The 23,112-nt window shown below is 46.3% G+C and overlaps 1 protein-coding gene across 35 annotated transcripts in view; it reads left to right on the top strand.

Moving 5' to 3' along the window:
• The window catches only part of CLASP2 (cytoplasmic linker associated protein 2), a 1,425,897-nt gene that overhangs the window by 245,249 nt on the left and 1,157,536 nt on the right, over positions 1-23,112 (top strand). For all 35 annotated transcript variants that reach the window (XM_069214594.1, XM_069214706.1, XM_069214671.1 and 32 more), the window contains exon 6: positions 17,053-17,150. In XM_069214594.1, coding sequence (XP_069070695.1) covers positions 17,053-17,150 — 98 coding nt within the window. The remainder of the gene's footprint in view (positions 1-17,052; positions 17,151-23,112) is intronic.

The following is a 23,112-nucleotide window of genomic DNA, read 5'->3' as shown; positions in this document are numbered from 1 at the left end:
AGGCAAAGGAATATACTCGCTATTTGAGCGAAATGCCAAGGCTTTGAGGGATTGCTACGTTCTTAGTCACTGACCAATGCAAATGGCATTCATTTTGGCTGCCTTTAAAACCTAATAAATGCACAGACTTGTACACTAGCGAATTTATTGTGCAAAGTATTTAAGGGCTTCGCTGTGAAGCCTCCCCAATAAGCATTTTTTTGGTTATTTTAGGATAGTTTGCGTTTAGGCCCCCCCAGCTCTTTGTCTACATAACTATCCACAACAAATTTGTTTCCTTTTTTTCCCAACATCCTGGGGGTTCTGCAGGTAGTCAGAAATTAGCCAAACTACAGCTACATTTTTTTTTTTTTTGCGAAAAATGGGGGCAAAAAGTGCTTCAGAATAAAGTCTGTTTTTTTTCCCTGCAAATGGCATCAACAAAGCATTTGCGATGCTAAAATCACCACCTTCCCAGCTTTCAGGGACAGGCAGACCTGAATCAGAAAACCAAATGTTTGATGGTGTGTGTGTCTGTAAATATACATGCTCTGCAAGCTACTGCCATCTAGTTTTGGGTTTGGAGTGTTGTGAGTTGTTTTTCTTTGATGAAGCATTTTCAAGTGACTCCTTCTCAGTGCCACTGTGCATGGGCATCAACTACTCTGTTAGATTGTTTTCTCTCGGTCTTCGGGTTAGGACATGTCTCTTCGCTCCATCTTTCCCTCGCTCCGATTTCAAAACGAACTTCTTTTTTTCATCTTTTCTCCATTGATGGTATAGTTCTTGATCGTGTTTTCTCACATACTCGCACTAGTCTCTCTCCGTTGGTCCGGGAACCGACCAGAAGCCCTTTGGGCCATCCTTGCCAGTCTGGGCCTACTTCAGCGCATGGCACCAACCAGTATGCTGTGCTGATGGAACAGGGGCCATTTTGCTTCTGTCCTCAGTGCCACTCCAAATTCTCACACACTGGCCAACATCTGGTGTGTAAACTGTGCCTCTACCCCGACCATCAAGAAGCCTCCTGCGATGCCTGCAGATCCTTCTGGTTAAAAAAAAAAAAAAAGAAACCTTTGAGACCAAAGAACTAGATGATCAGAGATGACGCACAAGACTCTGGAAGACACGCCGACATCTTTGGGGATGAGCACGCCCAGGAGGAGCCGGAACAGGAGGAGGGCTTTTCCAACCAGGTCTTCGATGTCCTGTCGGACATCAAAAGCCACAAGGTGACATCTGCGCAATCCATGAGTACCCTCCTCCCGTCTCTTAGACTTCTGAAACACCACTTTCTGTGGTCGCTGCACCGCCACTGCCACCAGGCCATGGCTGGCTCAGAAAAACAGGCCTGGATGCCCTGCCTTCCGGCTCGCACCGAAATCTGCCAAGACTTCATCTTTGGCTTCAACCTAAAAATCCAAGGTTTGAGACATCGTGGCAACTTTGACTCAGAGTAGACCAAGTACCACATCCTCTTTGGTGCTGGCGAAAGGGCACAAACCAAAAACCTTGGTTCTGAAAACCAGGGATTCAGCCTCTTTGGAGCTGAAAGACTCTAGTCAATCGTCGGCCACACCATCTCCTGTTAACCCAGTTTAGAGACCATGAACGCTCACCAGCGCTGCCTCCACATCCAGGAGGGTACAGTGTGCAACATTATCCGTCTCCCTCCACCCCTCTCTGTTACCCTCAAGTGAAAAATTACTTTTCAGGAGGCTTTAGACGCATCTTCACCTCCAAAGCAGACCAAGGACAAGGCTACCACTATTCACAAGCCTGTTACTCTTCCTCCTCCTTTATTTCCACCTCCTTCTCCACCCTCCTTCCCTCCTCATTCACCTGCCTCTCCTACTGCAGGAGATTTAACACCACAGGGTTCCCGGTTATTCACTGGGGAGGATTTAGGTGGGACACAGCAGGACCCAGATTCATGGGAAACATATGATCCTGATCCCATGATCTCCACAGATTCTGACTTATACACCGCAAGACCCTCCCCAGCAGAGGATGCTACATCTTATCAGCAGCTGATTGCTCGAGTAGCCACCTTTCACAAATTCGAGCTTCACAGGGCCCCCATCGATCCAGACTTTATTCTTGAGACCCTATTGTCTGCACATAGGGATATTCAGTTCCTCACCATGCTCAGTAGCATGCTTCATCATGCAGACATTTTTAAAGAACCAGTCTGCTCTAGGGTTATTACCCCTAGAGTTGACAAAAAATACAAAGCTGCTCCCCCGATCCCCTGTACATAAGATCACAAGTCCTGCCAGATTCTGTTGTGGCTACTACCACACGTAAACGAGCCAATAGTCAGGCCACAGGGGACTCTCATCCCCCAGATAAGAAGAGCAAAGAGATTCACACCGCGGGTAAAAGAATGGCTGCTCAAGCAGCCAATCACTGGTGCATCGCCAACCCACAAGCCTTGCGAGATATGATCAGGTTCACTGGGATAAGATGGAGGAGTTCCTTCACTTTCTCCCAGATGAGCACCGCAAAAGGGGACAACAGATTGTCAGAGAAGGGCATACAATCAGTAATAACTCCCATCAGATGTGCCCTGGATGCCTCAGACACAGCTACATGTGGTGTCAATACTAGATGCCCAGTTTTTAAACCTGAGTTACAACAAGGGGCACTAAACGTGCCCTTTGATAAGGAGCATCTTTTCGGCTAATTGGACTCCACCCTTGAGAAGCTGATAAAAGACACCCATAATCACAAAAGCCATGGGTGCTTTACAGTCCCCATCCCAGAGGGGTACTTTTCATCACCCCACTTTAAGAGGTAGTTATGAACCAACGACCTCAGAGGCTTCCACATCTCAGGTCAGACATCTTTCCAGGTACTTCTTGGGAGGCTTCAATAAAGGCACCTGTAGAGGTAACCACACAGGAGGTAGAGGTAGGAGCACAACCACCTTCACCTCTACATGAACATCTAAACAGTGACTACTTATGTCTTCCCATGCCCCACTCCACACCTGTCGGGGACACATAAAAAATGTCCATACATAGTGGATCAGCATCACTTCGGACCAGTGGGTCCTCTCCATTATCCAACATGGTTACTGTCTTGAGCTCCTTACCACTCATTCAAACATTCCCCCTTGCTCTCACAGGCTCTCTCAAGAACATCATCTTCTTCTCAAAGAAGAGGTTAAATAATTTCTTCTCAAAGGCCAGCTCCTCTACAATACCAAGGGACAGGGGTATACTCTCAGTACTTCCTCATTCCCAAAAAAGACAGCCCCCTCACGCAGATTCTGGACTTAAGACCCTTAAGTCACTATATTTTTTCAAAACACCTTCACAAGGTCACTCTTCAAGAAGTCATCGCCTCTTAAATCAGGGCAACTTCATGACCGCCCTAGATCTCAAGGATGCCTACTCCCATATCCCCATCCACCCTGCACACCACAACTATCTCATATTCGTGATTTCGGGAGACCACTGTCAATTCAAGGTTCTGTCTTTTGGAATAACCACAGCTCCCAGGGTATTCAAAGTCCTTAGCAGTGGTAGCAGCACATTGCGAGAGACAAAATGTACGTGTATTCCAATACCTAGACGACTGGCTCATCAAAGCCAGCATGCTGTCATAATTCTAATGCCACACTCAGGTGACAGTAGACTTTCTGCACAATTTAGATTTCACACTCAACTTTCTCAAATCCCACCTTCAACCTCTCAAGATACAGCCCTTCTAGGACCTATACACAATGCTCAGTTGGGGATTGCATATCCCAATCCCATTTGTGTTCACAATTTTCAGTCTCTTTGCTGGTCAGCTGATCATTGTTTAAATCTTAGGTTGTGATATGGTTGATTAAAGCTTTTACACAGATGTCCCCTCCCACATCCTTTGTGATGCTCCAGTAGGACCTTATCATGGGTCTTAGTGTTGCTCATGAATACATCTTTAAAGCCTATGTCTAGTTGCTCACAGCATTTCTTGACCCTGGAAAATGTTTTCTTCTTTCAGGTTGCCTTAGCTTGTCGCATGAGTGAACTGCAAGCAATCAGTGCAACTGGCCTAGACTACTTTTTTTCTGGACAAATTGGTACGGATGACTCTACTGCCTTTTTACTGAAGTTTGTGACTCCCTTACACGTTGAGCAGTCATTCACTTTAACAGCATTCTTTTTCCCCGTCACCGCTAAAAAAGATGAATAAATTAGTTGCACCCTGAGAGGACTAAAAGTTTTTGCATCCATTGTACCAAGGCACAGTGAGTGAACAATCAACTCTTTGTATGGTTTTCTGGCTTGAAGAAATGGAATTATGTGCTGAAGGAGGCCCTGTTTAATTAGACCACTGCATAAAGAACTTTTATGTACCGGCTAGGAAAAAAAACCTAAGGGTCTGATATCACATTCTACTGGGGCCGAGTCTGGTGCATTGTCATTGTCACAAATGGTCTGCCCTGGACATATGCCGGGCTGCGCATCAGTGCATATTATCATGAAGCACTGTTGTCTTTGCAGTCTGCTCTTCATGGAAGGACACTTAACTGCTTGTGTCTATAGTTTTTTAATTTTTTTATTTATAGTCCACTCCACAGATCCTCCCGCCTTTGGGAGGTATTATTGTGGTATCTATTCAAAAGGTGAGTAATCTATGGTTAGAAGTATCCATCAGAAGAATAAGTTACTTTCCTTCGATAATGCTCTTTCTGGTGACTGCTCTAACTGCAGATTCCCCCCTGCCCTCCCATCTTCCTGTTCTGTGGAGTGGCCTCTTCAACATCGAAAAAAGTCCCATCTTAAAGATCAGGATACATCGTCAGGAATTGTTTTGTGCTCTGCGTCTAAAGACATAGAAAAGAAAAAGGACCATTAACAGATGTCATTTGGCAAGGGTGGCTTCTATATATGTGGCTCAACTCCGTAGTTTTCAGGGTGGTACAGAGCCACATGAGGCCACCTGCTGGTGTGCAACCACTACTGAAAAATTATTTGCATCCAGCCTGTTGCTTGCGGGATAATCAAAGGGCGAATCTGCAGTTCGACAGAGTTTTGACTAGGAAGGTGTTACTGAAGCTATGTAAATGATTCTTCTTGCGTTCAGAGGTGCGCTTTCAGCACCACAGTATGGGCAGGAGTGGCTTTTTTTGTCTTTGAAAATAACTCCTTTTGTCGTTTAATTCTGATGGATTTTGCCTAACTGTGGCTTTAGCAAATACACTTTATTTTGTTGCATGGTATGGAAATGTTTAAGGCAGGAGAAGTTTTTATGAGATTGTGCGCTGAGAGTTTTAGCGAGATGAGTCTCGTTTTCCTTTTTTCCTTTCAACTCTTGATTTTTTGACCATTGGCACCCTTCTTTTACCAAAGCTCATACACCTTGTAGAATATACATTTTGCTGCTGGTTTCCTGTTTACGGTAAGCCAACCACATATTTAGAACTTCTGATTTGAATTTTTAAACACAAATTCCTCACTTTGTGAATCCAGCCAAAGTGCCAGACTGGATTCGGAGATTTGTCAAAGCACATCTTCACTCCAGCAGGTGGAATCTTGCAGCTCTACCTCCGCTTCATTCCACCCCGGAAGTGACTCAAGAGCCACATTGCACTCCTGTGTGCTGACATTAGTTCCTTTCTTTCTGTGCTTACAGACACAGATCCTGCACTTGTTTCCAAACTTTTACCTAGTATTTTTTTTTTTCTTCTTCAAAATCATTCAGCTATATGCAAGGTAACATCCTTGCAGGGATTGTCACAAGCATATGTTTGTGAGGAACCCCCACATGGTCTGTCTCTGGTTACTCCAAGTCTCTTGCAAGGACTGCACTCAGCTTGTCGAGTAGGCTCTCATTATCCTAATGAGATTTGGGCGGCAGAATCATTTGTATTGCGGGGGATTGAGTCTGATCCCACACCAGGTGACATCTGTCGGCCTAATCCAGGTTTTCTTCTGGCTAACTAGCAGTGCCTCATGATTGGGCAACCAGGCGCATGAAACAAACAACTCCTCAAGGAAATCTTGGTCACTCAGATCTCATTTGTTTCTCTCGGTTACATTAGTCTCACATATGCAACGACAATCAGAGGCAGAGTATAGTTCAATAAAGTTTTATTGAAGCAACTGCATCTTAGATAATAAAGCATGTATTGCAATAACTAGGATGATAAAGCATGACAGGATTAAAATTGTGACAAGGACAGTAAAACATGAAAATAACGCTCCATATTGTCATTAAGATCGTTAAAAATAGCTCCTACCTTGGATATATTAGAGCACAGCATGTTAAGCTCTAGTACCGCCCTCAGGTTCCCCTGGGAAGACATCATCCCTCATACCTGTGCAAGAGTCCTGTAGTCTACATAAGCAGCTGCAGCAAAACACTTTGCAATCAGCATACAGTCGTGGTCATCTGGCTGGAATCTCCCTCTAACGTACATGGATCAAAGTAGTGTTTTTATAATAAAACAGCGGATGTTCCAGGAAAGGATCCCCACGTAAGAGTGTGTAAGTTTCTCTCAACATTAGAGACAAAGCGTACCACTTTTGCCGGCAACCTATCTTACTGCAGCCTTGAGAAAAGCAGAGTGAAAGAATTGTCTTGTTTAAGAACGCAGTGCTGGCCTAGGCGAAGAACAGCTAGATAGGGAAAATATAACAAGACCGGAAATGTGGCTATTGTTCAAATTCAGCTTCGTTATATTATAAAATATATCTAGGTTAAAGTGCACCGCGGCAGGCCTAGTTTGCTAAAATAGCGTGTATAAAACTTTAGCTAAAAATGGTTACACAACAGGATGAATGCCAAAGCAATGTGGGACCACAAAGCCTAATCTGTAGCTTAGCACTGAAGTAGGTCCGTGCTTGCTCGAAGTAGAGGGCATGGACCCACTCTTGTTCTTTAGGCAAATGATCTTCCTCACATTCAAATTCGTCAGTTAAATCCAAATAGAAGCACAACAAATGATCAAAATTCTTCTCCATCCTGCCACACTCTTAGGAGTAACGAGGAGGTCAAGCTGCCGCTCAGTCTTGGTCCCAGTCTCCTACCAAGTAACCAATTCCCCAACTCATCCCAATGCACCCCAAATTCTAAAGTCTGTTGGCAAAATCATAACAGACTTTTAAAGATGCCATGTTGCAGATTTTTGGCGGCCTTATGGTTCCCTTTGATGCACTTTTGGACCCCATGGATCCAAGGATGCCTTCTGTCAGATTACCAACTGAGGATTCACTATTGATGCTGTCTGTGCCTCTCTCAACCCTGATGTGGGGTCCATCGTGATTTAAAACCTGGTGCCACAATCCATTCTGGTTCCTGCCCTGTCAACCCTGGCCCTGAATGACAAGGAAGAACCATTTATTTATTTTTTAAATCTAGCACTGAACATAATTTGACCCAAACTCAACCAAGGTCACATCTTGTGCCAGTCCTGAGGCAGCCAGTCCATCCTCATTCTGATTCAGACGGTCCTCCCAAACTTGCTTGGATTACGCTCTGGCATATGGGCAGCATAACCTTGAAGATGATAGTGTAGATGATGATATGGGTATACTGCCCCATATTATGATGACAACAACCTAGTCATGGCTTTGTGGGAGGCCAGTGCATTGGACACTTCCCCTGACATTGGGTTGAACAACACCCTTGTGGTCCAACAAGAGAAGAATCGGCCTGTTTTGCTGTGATCATCCAAGATCAAGTCGATGTCTTGGACCTATAACTACCATCCATTGAGGTCAAGACTAAAGTGCTCATAGAAATCCTACAGCTCGGACAGGCATCTGCAGACAGGGCATTAAGGCCTTTCTGTGCCTGTGCAACAGTATCTCCAGCAATTTCGTCCATTTGTGTCTTTCGAAAGGGGTTTAGTTCAAAGACGGCACCAAGGGCCACCAGCCTGCGCAGTAGACGCATCAAAGGAACGCCAAAGACCAGCCTGCCTGTGCCTGTCCATGCCTTGATCACACCCAGCACTAGAAACCTTGTCTCGCCCACCACTCAAAGCTATACCGCCACTGAGCTCTGAGCCCTGGAATCTGCAACATCAGCTGCTGCCGCACCTTGCCATGATCAATGTCAGGACGTTTTGCCTGCCGGCACTGCTTCTTAGCAGGCAGCACCAGAGCACCCCCACGTATGGCAACCACACCCACCCCAGAACATCTCCACTGTCTCCTGGTCAACGCAAAATCTTTCTGCAAACACGCTACCGAGATCTGGGACACCATCTTCCTCACCCCCGATGTCCTCTTCCTTACTGAGACCTGGCTTAATCCTGCATTCATGCCTGACATTGCCTCAGCAGAATATGACAGCTGTCAAGATACCATAGACAGAGTCAACAAACACAGAGGAGGAATCACCATCATCCAGAAGGATACCATCCACTGCACCCCCACCACAGACTATGCCACCTCGATCATGGAACATCTCAGCTTCCAACTCCACACCTACAGCAGGGCTCGAAAAATCATTACATTGTTACTAGACCTGCAGGTCGAGTAACTTAAATAATCTACTTGACCTAACTGTAATGTACTTGACCTGTTAAAGGGTCTCAAATTGTGTGATCCTAGGCAAATAGTTTACAGAGTTGCCTTTTTCTTAATTCTTACATAGAAATATGTGAGCTCAGCATTTCTGCAGTACCAAAAAACACTCTTTTATTTGATTTAGTAGACTAAAGTTTGCTGCATGCATCGCAAGAATCTAGCCCACATACCCATGAGGTCTAACCCACATAACCTTGAACTTGGTTAGTTTACTAACAACATTGCCATCAGGGCAGGAGTGTTGTTTTAACACTCAATTTTAATAAATATATTGCTAAACCATGATGTGGTAGAATATTGTCATCTACACACAGTAACTTTCCAAGAAATGTACAAAAACCTCTCCATTAACTTGCAGGTTTACTGATAAAACTATACGGTGTATTAACAATCTGCAAAAATTGGGTTTCAGAAAACATATCCTTTGCACATCAACACGTAAAGTATTCTGGTTTGGTTTCATCCTATTAAAATATTTTTACATCACACAGAAATATAAAAACAGGGCTTTTACAACTACTGAAATATATTTTGAAATGTTTGCACAGTTGACTTGGTCATTTAAATGTTGTGTGTTCGGGAAAACCGGACACCCTATGTCCTTTTGTTTTACATTCTAAGCAGCAGGTCACAGAGTTCACCTTTCAAAGTCCTGGAACTCTGCAGTCAGGAGGAAAATTAATTGTATGAAAAACTGACTTTTGTCCTCAGTCTGTGAACACAGAGCAAATGTGACTTATGAACAAGATTTAAAGGCATCTTTTATTGCCCATCCACTTTTCAACTAAACAGATTACCTGTTCAGTGTAAACTCGCCAGAAGGGAGGAGTAAATATTAAAAATAGCTTGACTTGGTCAAATAAAGACTTGCCAATGCGAGTTGATTTTTCGAGCCCTGTACAGCAAAACCACAGACACAGGCAGCCTCGCCTACAGACCTCGAGGACCTTGCCCCAGCTTCTGCAATGTTGTTTCTGATTTCATCACCCCACTCACTATTGACCCCCAAGCACTACATCTTCCTCAGAGACCTCTACTTCCGCCATGATGACAGTAATGACGCAACCACCGCCAACCTCTTCGAAAGCATGAACACCCTCAGCTTCACACTAGTCACCAACCCCACGCACATCGGCGGACACACATTCTACCCCATTTGCACTGCCAGAGTCAAGTACAGCAACGTCCCTGAACTCACCTGGACAGACCATGGCATTGTCTGCTTCACCATCACAGGTCCCCCCCAGCATCAATGCCTTATCAACAGCACCTCCTGCTGAAGCTGGACAGAGTATCAGAGACCCAGTGGACCGATGCCCTCTACTCCTACCACCCAGACACCTCAACCAACCGAGGGAAGGCTGCCAAAAGCTTCTCTGCATGGATCACCGACTGCATGGACTATAGCCCCATCAAGCCGGCCAAACCCAAGAGGCCCTCCCAGGAACTCTGCGACAGTCTGGCAGATTTCTTCCACAGCAAGGTCTCCAACATCTACAAAAACTTTGAGCCCCAACCCACTGCCACCGACATCCTCAACCTCATCGCTCCCACAGATTCAAAACTCGACCACCTGCTAACCACCCAGGACCAGCTCACCACTCAAAACACCACTGCTATCATGAACTCCGTCCACTTAAGTGCACCTATGGACATCTATCCCCACCACATTTTCAAACCTGGAAGCAAGTCAATCAGTAACAAACGCACCATCATCTTCAACGCATCCATCACTAAAGCCACCTTTACCAATGAATGGAAATATGCTGAAGTCAAACCCCTCCTCAAGAAACCACCTGCTGACCGCAGAGAAATCGAGAATTTCTGTCCCATCATCCTGGTCTCTTTTTCCACCTAGGTCCTTGAGAAAACCATCAACCACCTGCTCACAGAGCAACTGAAGAACAGCTGGACATCTCCAAATCGGGATTTCACACCAACCAAATCGCAAAAGCGTCCTCATTGCTGCTATTGACAACTTCAGAGACCTCCTTTGCCAAGGCGAAATGGCATCCCTGATCCTCCTCAGCCTCTGAGCAGCATTCAACACCATATCCTACCACACCCTTATCAAGAGGCCCCACAACATGAGAATTCAAGTAGACGCCCTCAGATGGATTGCCTCCTTCCTCTCCAGAAGAACAGAGAATCAGCCTTCCTCCCTTCACTTCCGAACCCAAGAGCATCATCTTCTGCGTTGCTCAAGGCTCATCCCTCAGCCCCACTCTATGCAAACACTTACATGACTCCCCTGGCCAACATAATCAAAATCCATGGACTAAACATAATTTACTACACCAACGACACCCAACTCATCCTCTGGCTGTCAGAAGAGCCCTTCACTACAAGGGCCAGCTTCCACAGGTGCACGATGAGCATCACTGACTGGATGAAAGACATTTGCTTGAAACTCACACAGACGTATTGGAAGTGCTGGTTGTTGGGAACAACACCTTCCCATGGAACGACTCCTGGTGGCCAGCCAAACTAGAACCCTCCCCAACGCCGACAGACCATGCCTGCAACCTCTGCATCATCCTGGACTGCAAGCTCACCACGAAAAACCAGATCAACGCAGTCTCCTCCGCCTGTTTACTCACTCTTTGCGTGCTCTGCAAGATCTTCAAATGGCTCCTGCTCAACACCAGACAAACTGTTACCCAGGCCTCAGTCACCAGCCGGCTGGACTACAGCAATGCACTCTATGCAGGAATCACCTCGCACCTCCTGAAGAGACTACAGGTCATACATACTTTTGCGGCCAGACTCATTTTTTACCTCCCCAAGCGGACCCACATAACCTCCACCTCAAACTCCACTGGCTCCTCATTAGGAAGAGATGCCACTTCAAGATGCTGATCCACACATACAAGGTCTTGCATAACCTAGGACCAGGTTACATCAACCACCCCCTGAACTTCAACCAACCATCTAAACACCTGCGCTCCCCTTCCCTGCACCTCGCTCACACCCCTCACATAAGTTGAAGCTACAGCAGAGGTTGTTTCTTTTACCTTGCGTCCAGGTTCTGGACCATCCTTCATCTTCACCTCAAGACCTCACTCTCTTTTCTGGAATTGAGGAAAGGACTTAAGACCTGGCTGTACGACTGATCCTCTGTAGCCAGAAACATCGTTGCATAGATAACCTCACAGGTGATTAGCCATGCTGTGCAAGTCTTATTTGATCGATTGATTGTATTGCACGCCATTCCTGTCTTTCCTACAGCATACTCCAGCCACACCCGGCCGGCTCTCGGAAGACCATTTGTTCATCCTGTGCCAGTATGTGCAGGCTCTTTCAGCCGGATGCACCGTAAACATAGTCCCCTATCAGAAGTGGGGACTGGATCTTAACCCCTCTTGTTTCCTGGTGTTGACGAAGGCATTCATCCTATTTTAGATCTGCACTCTCTCAACTTCTCCTTGAAGAAGGACTAATTCAATATGCTGGTTCAGATTCTGTCCGCACTGGACCCATTAGACGGGATGATTGTGTTGGACTTGTAGGACGCTTATTTTTATATTCCTGATCTATAGGCGTTGCCTGCAATTCAGGGTGTGCCAGGAGCATTTTCAGTTTTCTGGGCCCATCTTTGGCCACATCAGTGCATCTAAGATATTCACCAAAGTAATGGCGATGGACGCAGCACATCTTCGTAAGTCGATATATCAGTCTTCCCCTACCTTCATGAATGACTGCTGAAGATTGGCTCACCACAGTCAGTCATAGACAACCTCCAGATGACTCCAAAACCTTCTTACATTATTTGGGGCTCTTGCTTAACCGGTGAAGTTCAACACAATTCCATTGCAGAATCTCCTTTTCATTGGTGCCATCCTGGATTTGATGGAATTTCAGGCTTTCTTTCATGATCAATGAGTCCAGGACATTCAAGCTGTGATACTGATGTTTCAGCTTTGGTCCTGGGTCATGTGGAGAATGGCTCTTAAACTTCTTAGTCGCATAGCCTCTTATGTCCTGCTTGTCAACTACGCCAGATTACACATGAAGTTTCTGAAGCGGATCTCAAGCCTCCGTGGGCTCAGCACCAAGGTAACCTGTCTGATTCAATCCATATGTTGGAGGAGACGGCAATAGATACACAGTTGGACTAGCGACAGACCCTTGTCCACTCACCTGAACCAAAGCTGACATTGGAGACAGAAGCATCGCTTCTGGTTGGAGATTTCATCTGGGACAGGTGGAGAAATAGGACAGTGGTCTCTGGCAGAGACCCAGCTCCATAACAACTTGTTGGAGTTGCAGGCCATTTTCTTGGTATTGAAGGCCTTCCTGCCATTCATTCAAGTGAGATCCTCAAGTACAAAACCACAGCCTTCTTATACTACAATAAGCAGGGTGGAGTGAGGTCCGGGGTCCTGTGCCAAGAAGCTCTGCACCTCTGGAACTGGCTGAGCAGTTAGGGCCTCCACCACTTACCTGGCGGCGACTTATAACACCATGGCGGACTGACTCAGCCAATGATGCTTAACAAATCATGAATGGCAGCTGCAGGCAAGGTGGCACAGGGCTTCTTCCTGCAGTGTGGAGAACCATGACTCTAACTCTTTGCTACTGTCAAAAACATGAAGTATCCATCCATTTTGTGTGATGGAGTTTCCAAGAAGGCTGCGTCTCTGAGGTGCATTTTACCTACAATTGAGCTTGGGACTTATGTTTGCCTTCTCACCTCTGTCTCGAGTTGCGAAGAAGATCGGGAATGACCAGGCCTTAGTTATTCCTAGTGAAGTTGGGTTGTTCCACGAGTGTGTGGTACCCGAAATGTCTGGGCCTGAGCATCTGTCCTCCAATCACTGCAGCTACAGGAGGATCTTCTGTTGGAGGAGCAGGGCAAAGTCTTGTACTCGAGCCTATGCAACCTACATCTCAATGCATTTACATTAAGTAGTGGCAGTTCACTGCATTCGGCCTACATCCCTAAATTGTGAATGTCATTCTGATGGCAGACCTCCCTCCACAAAATCTGTTTATGTACGGTGCTGTGATTGGTTTGATGCCTGGTATGGTTCTGGCCTACAAACCCACTGCAAGCAAAGTTGTCAGATGTGTTGGTTTTTATGTTGTCTTTAGCTCAGCAATGACCTAATGAGGGCACTGTTAAAGGTTATTTGTTGGCCTTTTTATGTTTATTGGACCACCATCCTTGTTTAAGTCACTGGGAGTAATAGTTTTCCTGAATGGTTTGGTCCATAGATGACCTCTTAGGCCGTTTATGATGCCACAGTGATATCTTAATTAAGTTCTTACATTTCTGATGTGCACCCATTTCAAGGCAATGCACAGTAGTGCTTATGTCTTTAATCTCTCAAGACAGTCTTTCTCATTGCGATAACTTCAACTCGTCTTATGTAGGCGCTACAAGCTCTGTTCATTCAGCTGCCTTACACTTCCTTTTTCCCTGATGAACTAGTGTTGCAGGCTAGTGTGGCGTTTCAGCCAAAGGTTGTGACATCTTTTCATGTTGGAAAAGCCATACTCTTCTGATATTCTATGACCCACCTCACGCCTCGAAAGAGAGACTCCAATGTTTGGATCCAAAAAGAGCCTTGCGCTTCTGCATTGACCATACAAAGGGTCCTCAGGGAGATGAGCAGCTTTTTGTGTGTTTCTCAGGGGCCAAGAAAGATGAGGCCATTCAGAAAGGGACTGTATCGAACTGGATAATGCTCTGTAATAAGATAAACACATTTGCCAAGAAATGGCCTGCAGAGGTCCTGAGGGCACATAAGACCAGAGATAATGTTGTCACCACTTTGTTGGTGCGTGGGGTGCCTGTCAGACGTTGGTGTGGGCATCAGTAAAAAAGTTCACAAAGCACTACTTCCTTGATCCTCTGATCTGGCTGGAGGAGTGTTTCCCCCTTGATGGTGCACCAAAGAGGTACTTTGAAAAAATCTCCAAATCTAGTCTGGCACCTAGGGGTTATTCACAAGGTGAGGAATCTCCTAACCTAATCTATCCTAACATGGCAGCCCTGTTGAAGGCGATAGACCCTTTTTGTGTCAGTTTTGGAGTTTTGGACACTGTCGGGGGCCTCCAAAACATTCCACATGACAACTAGGAGGCTAATTTACTCCCCCCTCATTACACTGATGCTGGGGACTGCAGAAGAGGGATTTGTCGTCTGCTAGCCTGGCTTTGAGGTCCCGGGGGTGGGGTCTGCCTGCTGGAGTGTGCTATATAAATTCCCTCTGGGATATGGTCGTGCCTGCTGTTCTAGAGGAATTCAAAAATACTTTTGCTTTTGCTCAAACAATTGAAGACGGGCAGTTCATAGGTAAGTATGTGCTGAGAGCTGATATAGATACTTTGAACTGTGTTGATCATGTGACGGGCACCAGTCTGATGATTAGGCGCCATTCCTGGATGCATGCCACAGGTTTTTCTGAAGACCTGCAGGTCTCTCTTAGGGAAATACTGTTTGATTGATTGTGCAAGGCTTTTTGGAGAACATGCTTATTCTGTGCGGAAGCACTTCAAAGACAGTGGTGCTGCGACATGCTCTTTAGGCTTGCTCTTCCTAGCCCATCAATTCCACTACCAATCTACCAGTAACAAAAATTCAGAGAATGCTTTATCGGCAATGGTAACCCTTGCAACCTTTGTAACAGCCCATACAGCCTTGTTGTTGGCCCAAAGAACGCAGTGCCAGAGGCCTTGGTCACCAGCAAAGACAACAGTCCTCTTACTGTTTGTCACCTACCTTGACTGCAACTAAGCCATTTTGATTCCTCCTGCCATGGTTTTGAGTTGCCGGTAGGAAGCAAAATGTGTTTACCTGTCCGCCTGGCATGCAGTTATCTCAGATAAGTGGGTGCTGCAGGTTATTCAGTACAGTTACACTCTCCCTTTCACATCTAGGCCTCCTTTTGTACTTGTTTTTGTTCAGACTTTGGCAGATCATACTCCATCCTTAACCAGGAAGCTAAATAACTGCTGAACAAGGGACCATGATACAGAAAGTCATAGAGAGACTTCCCACGTGTGAGAAAGGTCAGTTGGTGTTAATGCTGCTACTTTTTGGTGCCCAGAAAGGACAGACGAGTCAGACTGATATGAACTCCTTGGATTCCGAACATCTTCCTTCTGAAGTACAAGTTCAGGCTGTTGTCTTTGGCCTAGATCCTCACTAACTTGGATTCAGTGGACTGGATAGTCTCATTGGATTTCCACTACATTTACTTTCATGTACCAGTCCTTTAGTACCTCAGTCACTTTTGTTGGTTCGTTATGAGATTGGAACACATTAAATTTACCGCCCTGCCCTACCTGGCCCTTAGGCCTCACGTCAGCTTCCCGTGTGCTTACAAAGGGGATGTTGGTGGTTACAGCCCATCTTCGTAAATCGGGGATGCATGTATTGTCCTACCTTGATGCTAATGAAGGTGAACTAAATTGAAGACACTGCAGACCACCAACTGTCACCTTTCTGTCATCCATTACATTCTGCATCAATAAGTCAAAACCTGATCTGCTGCCACATAGAGGATACCCTTCATATGGGCTTCCACACCCTTCCCGTTCTACAGCAAGTCCAGGGCATTGAAGTTACGATCCTGATGTTTTGACCACACTCCTGGGTTCCAGCGCAGTCGGTTCTAAGGCTTCTTGACCTGTTGGTCTCATGCATCCTATTGGTCTATTCTTTCCATTGACACATGCTGGTTGAGCAGTGAAACTTTTGCCGGCAATGGCCATAGCACTGGGATGGCCTCAGGCACATCTGTATTTCAGAAAAGGCAGCCATGGGCCTTCATTTGTGGCTGACAGAAACCAACTTGATCTGGATCATGCTGTTCTCCATACCTCACCCATACCTTACAGTCACTTGGGGGAAATGGAAGTCATGGGCCTTGATTACCAGTAGAGCAGAAGCACCATGTCAGTCTTTTGGAGATTTATCCTGCTCAGTTGACCCTGAAGGCAATTCGCTCATCCATCAAGTGGTAGCAAAGCGCTGATGAACAACACAACTGCCATGTTTTACTGAAACAAGAACGTGGGGGTAATGAGCACTGTGCAAGGAGTCTGTGAGATTCTGATGATGCCCCGACCATCAGGGGGATCTCTGACGGCCGGCCATCTAGCGAGCTCTGTGCCTAGATGTATAATCTGTTTCAGTGGATCCAACCTATACCTGGCTGATGGGCTTTGACTAGGGCAAAACCAATCCTGGTTTGCTTGTGTTCTGGTTCAGGGAGGACCTGGCTTGGCAGTCGGGGCTGGACTGTTCCCACTGGAGCAGGGTCAAGACTGATTTGCATATGGCTGTGTCCAAACTGAGGTGATGTGTGCAAAATAATGATGGGCTGGGGTGTGGTCCAAGTAATTACCAGTGGCTGAGATTAATTCAAGCACTCCATCCATCACCTTTTACATACTACATTTTAAACCGTATTAATTTTGTTATGCCATGGTTTTAAATAACTTATTTTTTTCATATAGCTCACACATAGTGCCTATAAAAATTGTTTGCAAATGTACTATATCAGTTGAACATTTCTTAATTTCTTCACAGGTGAGAGATGCCGCAATGTTGACTGTTGTGGAAATTTATAGACATGCGGGGGAAAAAGTGAGAGCAGATCTCAATAAAAGAGGAATTCCTGCTGCAAGGTGAGCCACCTTTATTTCTTAGTATGATTTGATTTTCATCAAACTGCCATAAAGCATAACATTTTTAGTGCCATCAGAGTTTAAAACATTAGCACAAAGTTTTAAGGTACTGATTTGAAAATTACACTAAATTATGCCATCACTTTGATGGTACTAGAGCCCATAACACCAAACTTAGGTTACACACTACGTTTGAGCATCTTCACCAGTGAGATGTGACATTGTGTGGCAACATTGCTGGCTTTGGAATGTCAAGGATTGGATTCTTATCCAGCTTCATGCATAACGAAAAGCGTATTTTTTAGGTCTGTGCTTAAAACTTTGTGTGTGCTCATATACTTGCTTCCCTTTACAATCCCCCTTCCCCTCACAGGTGGCCGATGGAAGAGTTTACCACTGCACTGCAGACTGAGGATATTTTGAGCGTGCATGCTAACTCTGGATAGTTTACCTCAGGATGGGCCCAGGTGGTTTCTTGTAGCTCTCTTTTGATTGAGTGTGTAGGAAAGTAGCATCTTTCTAGCATAGTTAACCCAACTTACTGCTTGGTGTCAGTGTGTTTAGACTGTAGTGCACTGGGATGCTGCTAACCAGGACCGCAGTGTCTGTGCTCTTTCCTCTAAATTTGGTTACATGGTACATTTTACACCCCACAATTAGCATACTGGTGCACTCATGGAAACCCCTAGTATTTGGTACCCAGGGCATTGGTACACCAGGGGTCTCCCATGGGCTGCAGCATGTATTATGCCACCCATGGGAGCCCATGCAAACTGTGTCTGAAGTCCTGCCAGTGCAGCCTGCGTGAAATGGTGCTTGCACCTTTCACTTTAGATATAAGGCATGCCTTATATTGGGGCCACTGCACCTGGACATTGGAAATCACCCTTATGGTAGACCCCTTCAGCCCAAGGACGGGGTGCATGGTCCTGAGTGTGAGGGCACCCCTGCATTAGTAGAGGTGCCCCTACAAACCCCAGACTCCATTTCCTGGGCTTTGTAAGTGTGGGGAAGCTGTTCTAAGGTATGTATTAGAGACTGGTCAATATGAGTAATCCAACTACTTAATGGCATCACCAAACCTAGGCTTGTTTGGTATCAAACATGTTGAAATCATGCAACTACACTGATTTCAGTGTTAGTTGCATGATACTATGTACTCTGGGGGTTCCTTAGAGGATCCCCCAGATCTATCCGTACAGCCTTGGAGTGTCTGCCTGCTAGCCTGCGCTACTGCTGACCCCTAGACCCTGTTCTGGCCTCTGGCTGCTGAGCCTAACTCGAGCAGGGTAAGGCAGAACAAAGGGTTCTTGTAGGAGGGAGATGTGACCTCCTCTCCTTTAGAACCAGGTGTCGCTGGGGTGGGGTGGCCTCTTAACGTCACCAGACCTCTTTGAAAGGCACATTTGGTGCCCTCCTTCCGTAAACCGGTTTGCACCAGTGCAGGAACCCTCCGTTTCCGCTCTGGTGCGAAACCACATAAAGGACAGGGGAATGACCACCCCCTGCACAGAGCTCTGACAGGAAGCCACTTGATTATACCTTCTTGGAAATAATGATGTGCAGAGGCCCCTGGGACCTTCTGACTGGTTAGGACACGTGGATGATGTCCTTGACCCCCTCTGATAGGTTGGTCACTGCAGATAGGGTCAAATCCCCTTTTAAGGTTACTTAAGTTATCCCCTGAGGATTGGTCCCCATATTTGTTGAGCAAAACTCTACAAGGAATTCTGCAAGACTTCTGCTCCTGGCCTCCAGAACCGCTAGTGGTCTGCCTTAGGAACTGAACCAAGACTGTATCCAGTTGGGAGGGTTCCTACTGCAACATTGTTTCTCTGGCTCCTGCAAAATTTCTGCAACATCCGTGGCTGTGCATCCTACCGGTTCCAAGGACTCTGTTTGCATCAAGAAGGAGTGTCCCTTGGAGTGAAGGAGTCACTCCCCTGCACATCTGCATGCTCCTTAAGATGACACAACCAGCTAGTGGATCCAGCTGTCCCAGAGACATCAAAAGGGTGCTGCAACACAGGTGGTGGTTCTGTGGTCCTCTTCGGGTCCAACTTGTCTTCTGACTAACTTGGTGCAGCCCCTGGTCCGAAACCCCTTTGCACCGCAATTGTTGCTCTTACCAAAGCTTGTTGACTCTTCCTCTAGGAGATCTTCAAGCTCCAAGAAGCCCCATCCTCCAGCACTTTGTAACTCCCAGTTCAGCTTCCACTCTGCAACTCCTGCGGCCTGGGACTTCTGCTTTGTTGTGCTGCTGGCTCCCTGTGCCTACTGCCAGTGGGCCGCTTCTGGGGGCTTCAATGATACCCCATAGAGAGCTTTGGTTATCTAGGCTCCAAAACACTATCACTAAGGGTTTCCTGGACTCAGAATCGAGTGCCACACCATAGGTGCAAAACATAAACTGAGCCAGCCTCCTACAGAGTGGATATTCTGTGAAGAAACTGCAAAGATCAGCTCCATGTAGGGATTCTGTTGTTGGGTTGGTTTCACCAATAATTGCTTTTGATCCTTGTTGGAGCAGTTTGTTAACTCTGGCTGAGTATTTGTAATGAATGGTATTGTTCCAGCACCCCGCCCCCAAAAACAGACAGCAGTCTTTGTTCTTTTGACACGTGATTCTCCCCTGCCCCTAAAACTGTGTTTTTGTTTATATCAGTTTCCTCTCCAAGAATTCCAATCCCTACTTTTATTCTGTCACTAAAAGCACAGATTTGTGTAACTTTTGCTGTGCAAGATGTAGATACATATATGCAGAGTCCTTTTGGAAGATGCAAAACCTGGCTGGTGCATGCAAAGTGTGGTGAGGCACGTACCAAGTGGTCAGAAGTGCTGTGTGGTCGTAAGTGTGAGTGTGGTTGAGAGTGTTCAGAAAATGAATAAAGGTAACTTGTGACACTGGTATGGGTGTGTAGTGTGTGGGTTAAAATATGGTGTATTCAACTTGTGTCGTTCCCATCACTTCTCTCTCTTAGGTCTTATACTAGAATTCATATTTTTGGTTTTCAGCACTTTGGTGTTTTACAGTTAGGTTTGGGTTCAGGACTCATTTTTGAGAAGTACCACAACAGCCTACTTAACTTAAATGAGGAGGATTTCTTCTAGTACAGAGACATTTTTGATTTTTTTTTATAAGCTTTCATAACTGTTTTTCCACAGAAGGTCGTCATGCAAAATTTGGATCTTTTTGTTACCGCATGTTTGGGATCATGAAGGTGTCAAAAACGTATGGATTCCCCTGCATGCACATAATAAAACAGTCAAAATGCACCAAAAGTGTTGTTTTTCTTAAAAGAAAAAACGGTGAAGAGAAGTGCAGAAAACAAAAGCATCAACAAAAGGTTGCTTTGCTAAGATATTTAACTTCCTGTCTTGCAGTAATAAGTAGGGTGTTTTTTTTTTTTTTATTCACCTCAGTGTTTCATAGTTTCTTACCTTAGTCGATATTTCCTATTTTTGCTATTCTGACCCATTTGTAAATAGTAGAGTGAAAAGGTGTGAAATCCATGGCTGTACCCAGAAAGCTATTTTTGTCTGAAAACTCGAAAGAAATAAGGATAATGCAAGGGGTCATTTAAGTAGATTGCTCAAGATTTTGCCAAAGAAACTAATTGTGAATCACGAAATAGTGAATCTGATAGAGACATGTAGTTGCAGTTTCCCCCAGGTGTCAGTCTGCATCCAGAGATTTTTATTGAACAGTACCCCTGCGCGCTGTTACGTGGCGTCGATGGGCTCACTCGTCATTGTGTGTGCCGGATTTTACCTCACCGGCATTATATAGGTGCCACCCCGGCGTGCTGACATCAGTTCTTTTCCTTCTGTGCCACTCAACATTGATCCAAAGAAAGAGCTACCCCTCTGTCATTATTTGATTGGTCTTTTTTGATGTTTTGGCAAAGTTTTTTTGAGTTGTTTAACTACTGGTGCGTCAAGGGATGTCTTTGAGGAAGACCCGCTTCAAGCCCTGCAGTTCGTGTCCTCGTACGAAGTCCGTGATGCATCTGCACCTCATGTGCCTTTAGCACCTGGGGTGTGACCATGACCAAAAGTCATGCTCAGATTGTCAGGCCATGCACCCAAAGGCTTTGAGGGGGCAGGCCCTGAAGCTGATGGCGGTCCAATGCTCAACTCCATGCAAATCATGGTCTTGGTTGGAAGTTAGGTCTCTGGGGTGGTCGCAGAGTTCTCTATCGTTGGCGTCCCACTCCAAGTCCTCAGGAAGATTGGGTAAGATGAGGCATAGGAAGAAGTTGAGAAAGACAAAGCGGACTTCTACTTCCTCATCTGTCGGCTAACGAGACATGGGAGCGTTGTCGCTCCAGGCCTCCATCTGCAAAGCCTGCGTCCCGGTCAACTCTGCATCACCCCGTGTTTCCTGGAGTGACCACTGGCAAACTGCATGAGTTCTGTGAGACCATGCGCCTCATTTTTGGGCAGTCTGACTCTGCTACTGTGCCCTTGGCCCCCGTGGAGTCCAAAGGCATCCCTTTGGGTTCCATGATGGCAGCTTCAGCCTCTGCTCCGAGGGGCACCCAGGGATCCATGCAAAGATCCGGACCGACGTTGGTCAGGCAACATCGACCTTTTCAGATGCCAATGCTGACACCACCTGCGCCCCCGGGTGGCACTGTCCCCATCCTGATTGCCGACTCCAACATGTAGCCGGATGGGCCTCTTATGACGCCAACTGTGGCTTTGGCCTTGCTCCTATGTCAGATCCTGAGCCTTATATTTATGGGCTAGGTTATGGCAAGGAATTGGAGGTGTCTCTGTACCCTTTAGAATACCGTCTGCAAGAATCTGAGGACTAGTGGACGGACGTGGGTGAAGCCTGTGGTCTGGATACCTCCCCAGATACTGGCATCCTTTCTCCTACTACTGTGGCAACTGAGGAGGGTGCTTCATATTCTATGATGGTGCGAAGAGCAGCTGAGGTCCTGGACCTTGAGCTGCCTTCGGTGGCAGTCAGGACTAACCTCCTGACGGAGATCCTTCAGCCTGGAGCTTCATCTTCCAAACCTCTGCTCCCCTACGATGAAGCCCTTTCAGATGTCCTACTGAGTACCTGGTCCAAACCCAGCACTTGGGCTTCTGTGACCAGGCCAGTTGCCTGCCGCCATCGCCCTGCTCCAGGCAACCCAAGTTTCTTTAGGCAACACCCTACCCCTGAGAGCTTGGTCATCCAAGCCCCGAACTCCCATGGTGTGCTCCTTTCTGCACCCACATCTCCAGACTACTGTGGATCTCCTGAATTAGCTGGAGTTCACATTAAATGTGCCAGAGTCACATTCGACTCCCTTTCAGACGCTCCCTTTTATTAGGAGTTCTTGCAGTATCGGGCTTATTCTCCTGAGCGGCAACTCCAGGATATTCAGATGATGATATTGATGCTTTAGCCTCTATCCTGGATTTCGATGAGAATGACTGAGGATGCTGGGCCTCATGGGAACTGTGCAGGATACGCCGTGGTGGTTAACAAACTGCAGTTGGGTCAGAGGCAGATCTCTCTCCCTTCTCCAACCAGCTCTGACAGTAGTGACACATCTGTCTGGGGAGGAGCGGACACTTGGAAAAGGCAAAGATCAGAGGCATCTGGTCTACGGCAGAGTCTGGACTCCACATCAACCTGTTGAAGCTCTGTGTGGTCAGACTAGTGTTGGAAGCATTTCTTCCTTCTCTCAAGGGAAAGGTAGTGCAGGTGTTCACGGACAACACCAACGCCATGTGGTACTGCAACAAGCAGCAAAGGGTGAGGTTGTGGACCATTTGTCAGAAGGTTCTGCGCCTCTGGATGTTTATTGTAACATCAGGGCATCTTCCTGGTGGTTCAACGTCTGGCGGGCTCTCTGAATGCCAGAGCGGACGAACTCAGCTGGCAATGCTTAGTCGATCTTAAATGGCATTTTCATTTGTATGTGGCGCAAGGTCTCGTCCAGCAGTGGGGGGAGCCTTG

Source organism: Pleurodeles waltl, chromosome 2_1 (assembly GCF_031143425.1).
Source record: "Pleurodeles waltl isolate 20211129_DDA chromosome 2_1, aPleWal1.hap1.20221129, whole genome shotgun sequence".
Lineage (NCBI taxonomy): Eukaryota > Metazoa > Chordata > Amphibia > Caudata > Salamandridae > Pleurodeles > Pleurodeles waltl.
This window is presented reverse-complemented; position numbering and strand designations above follow the sequence as displayed.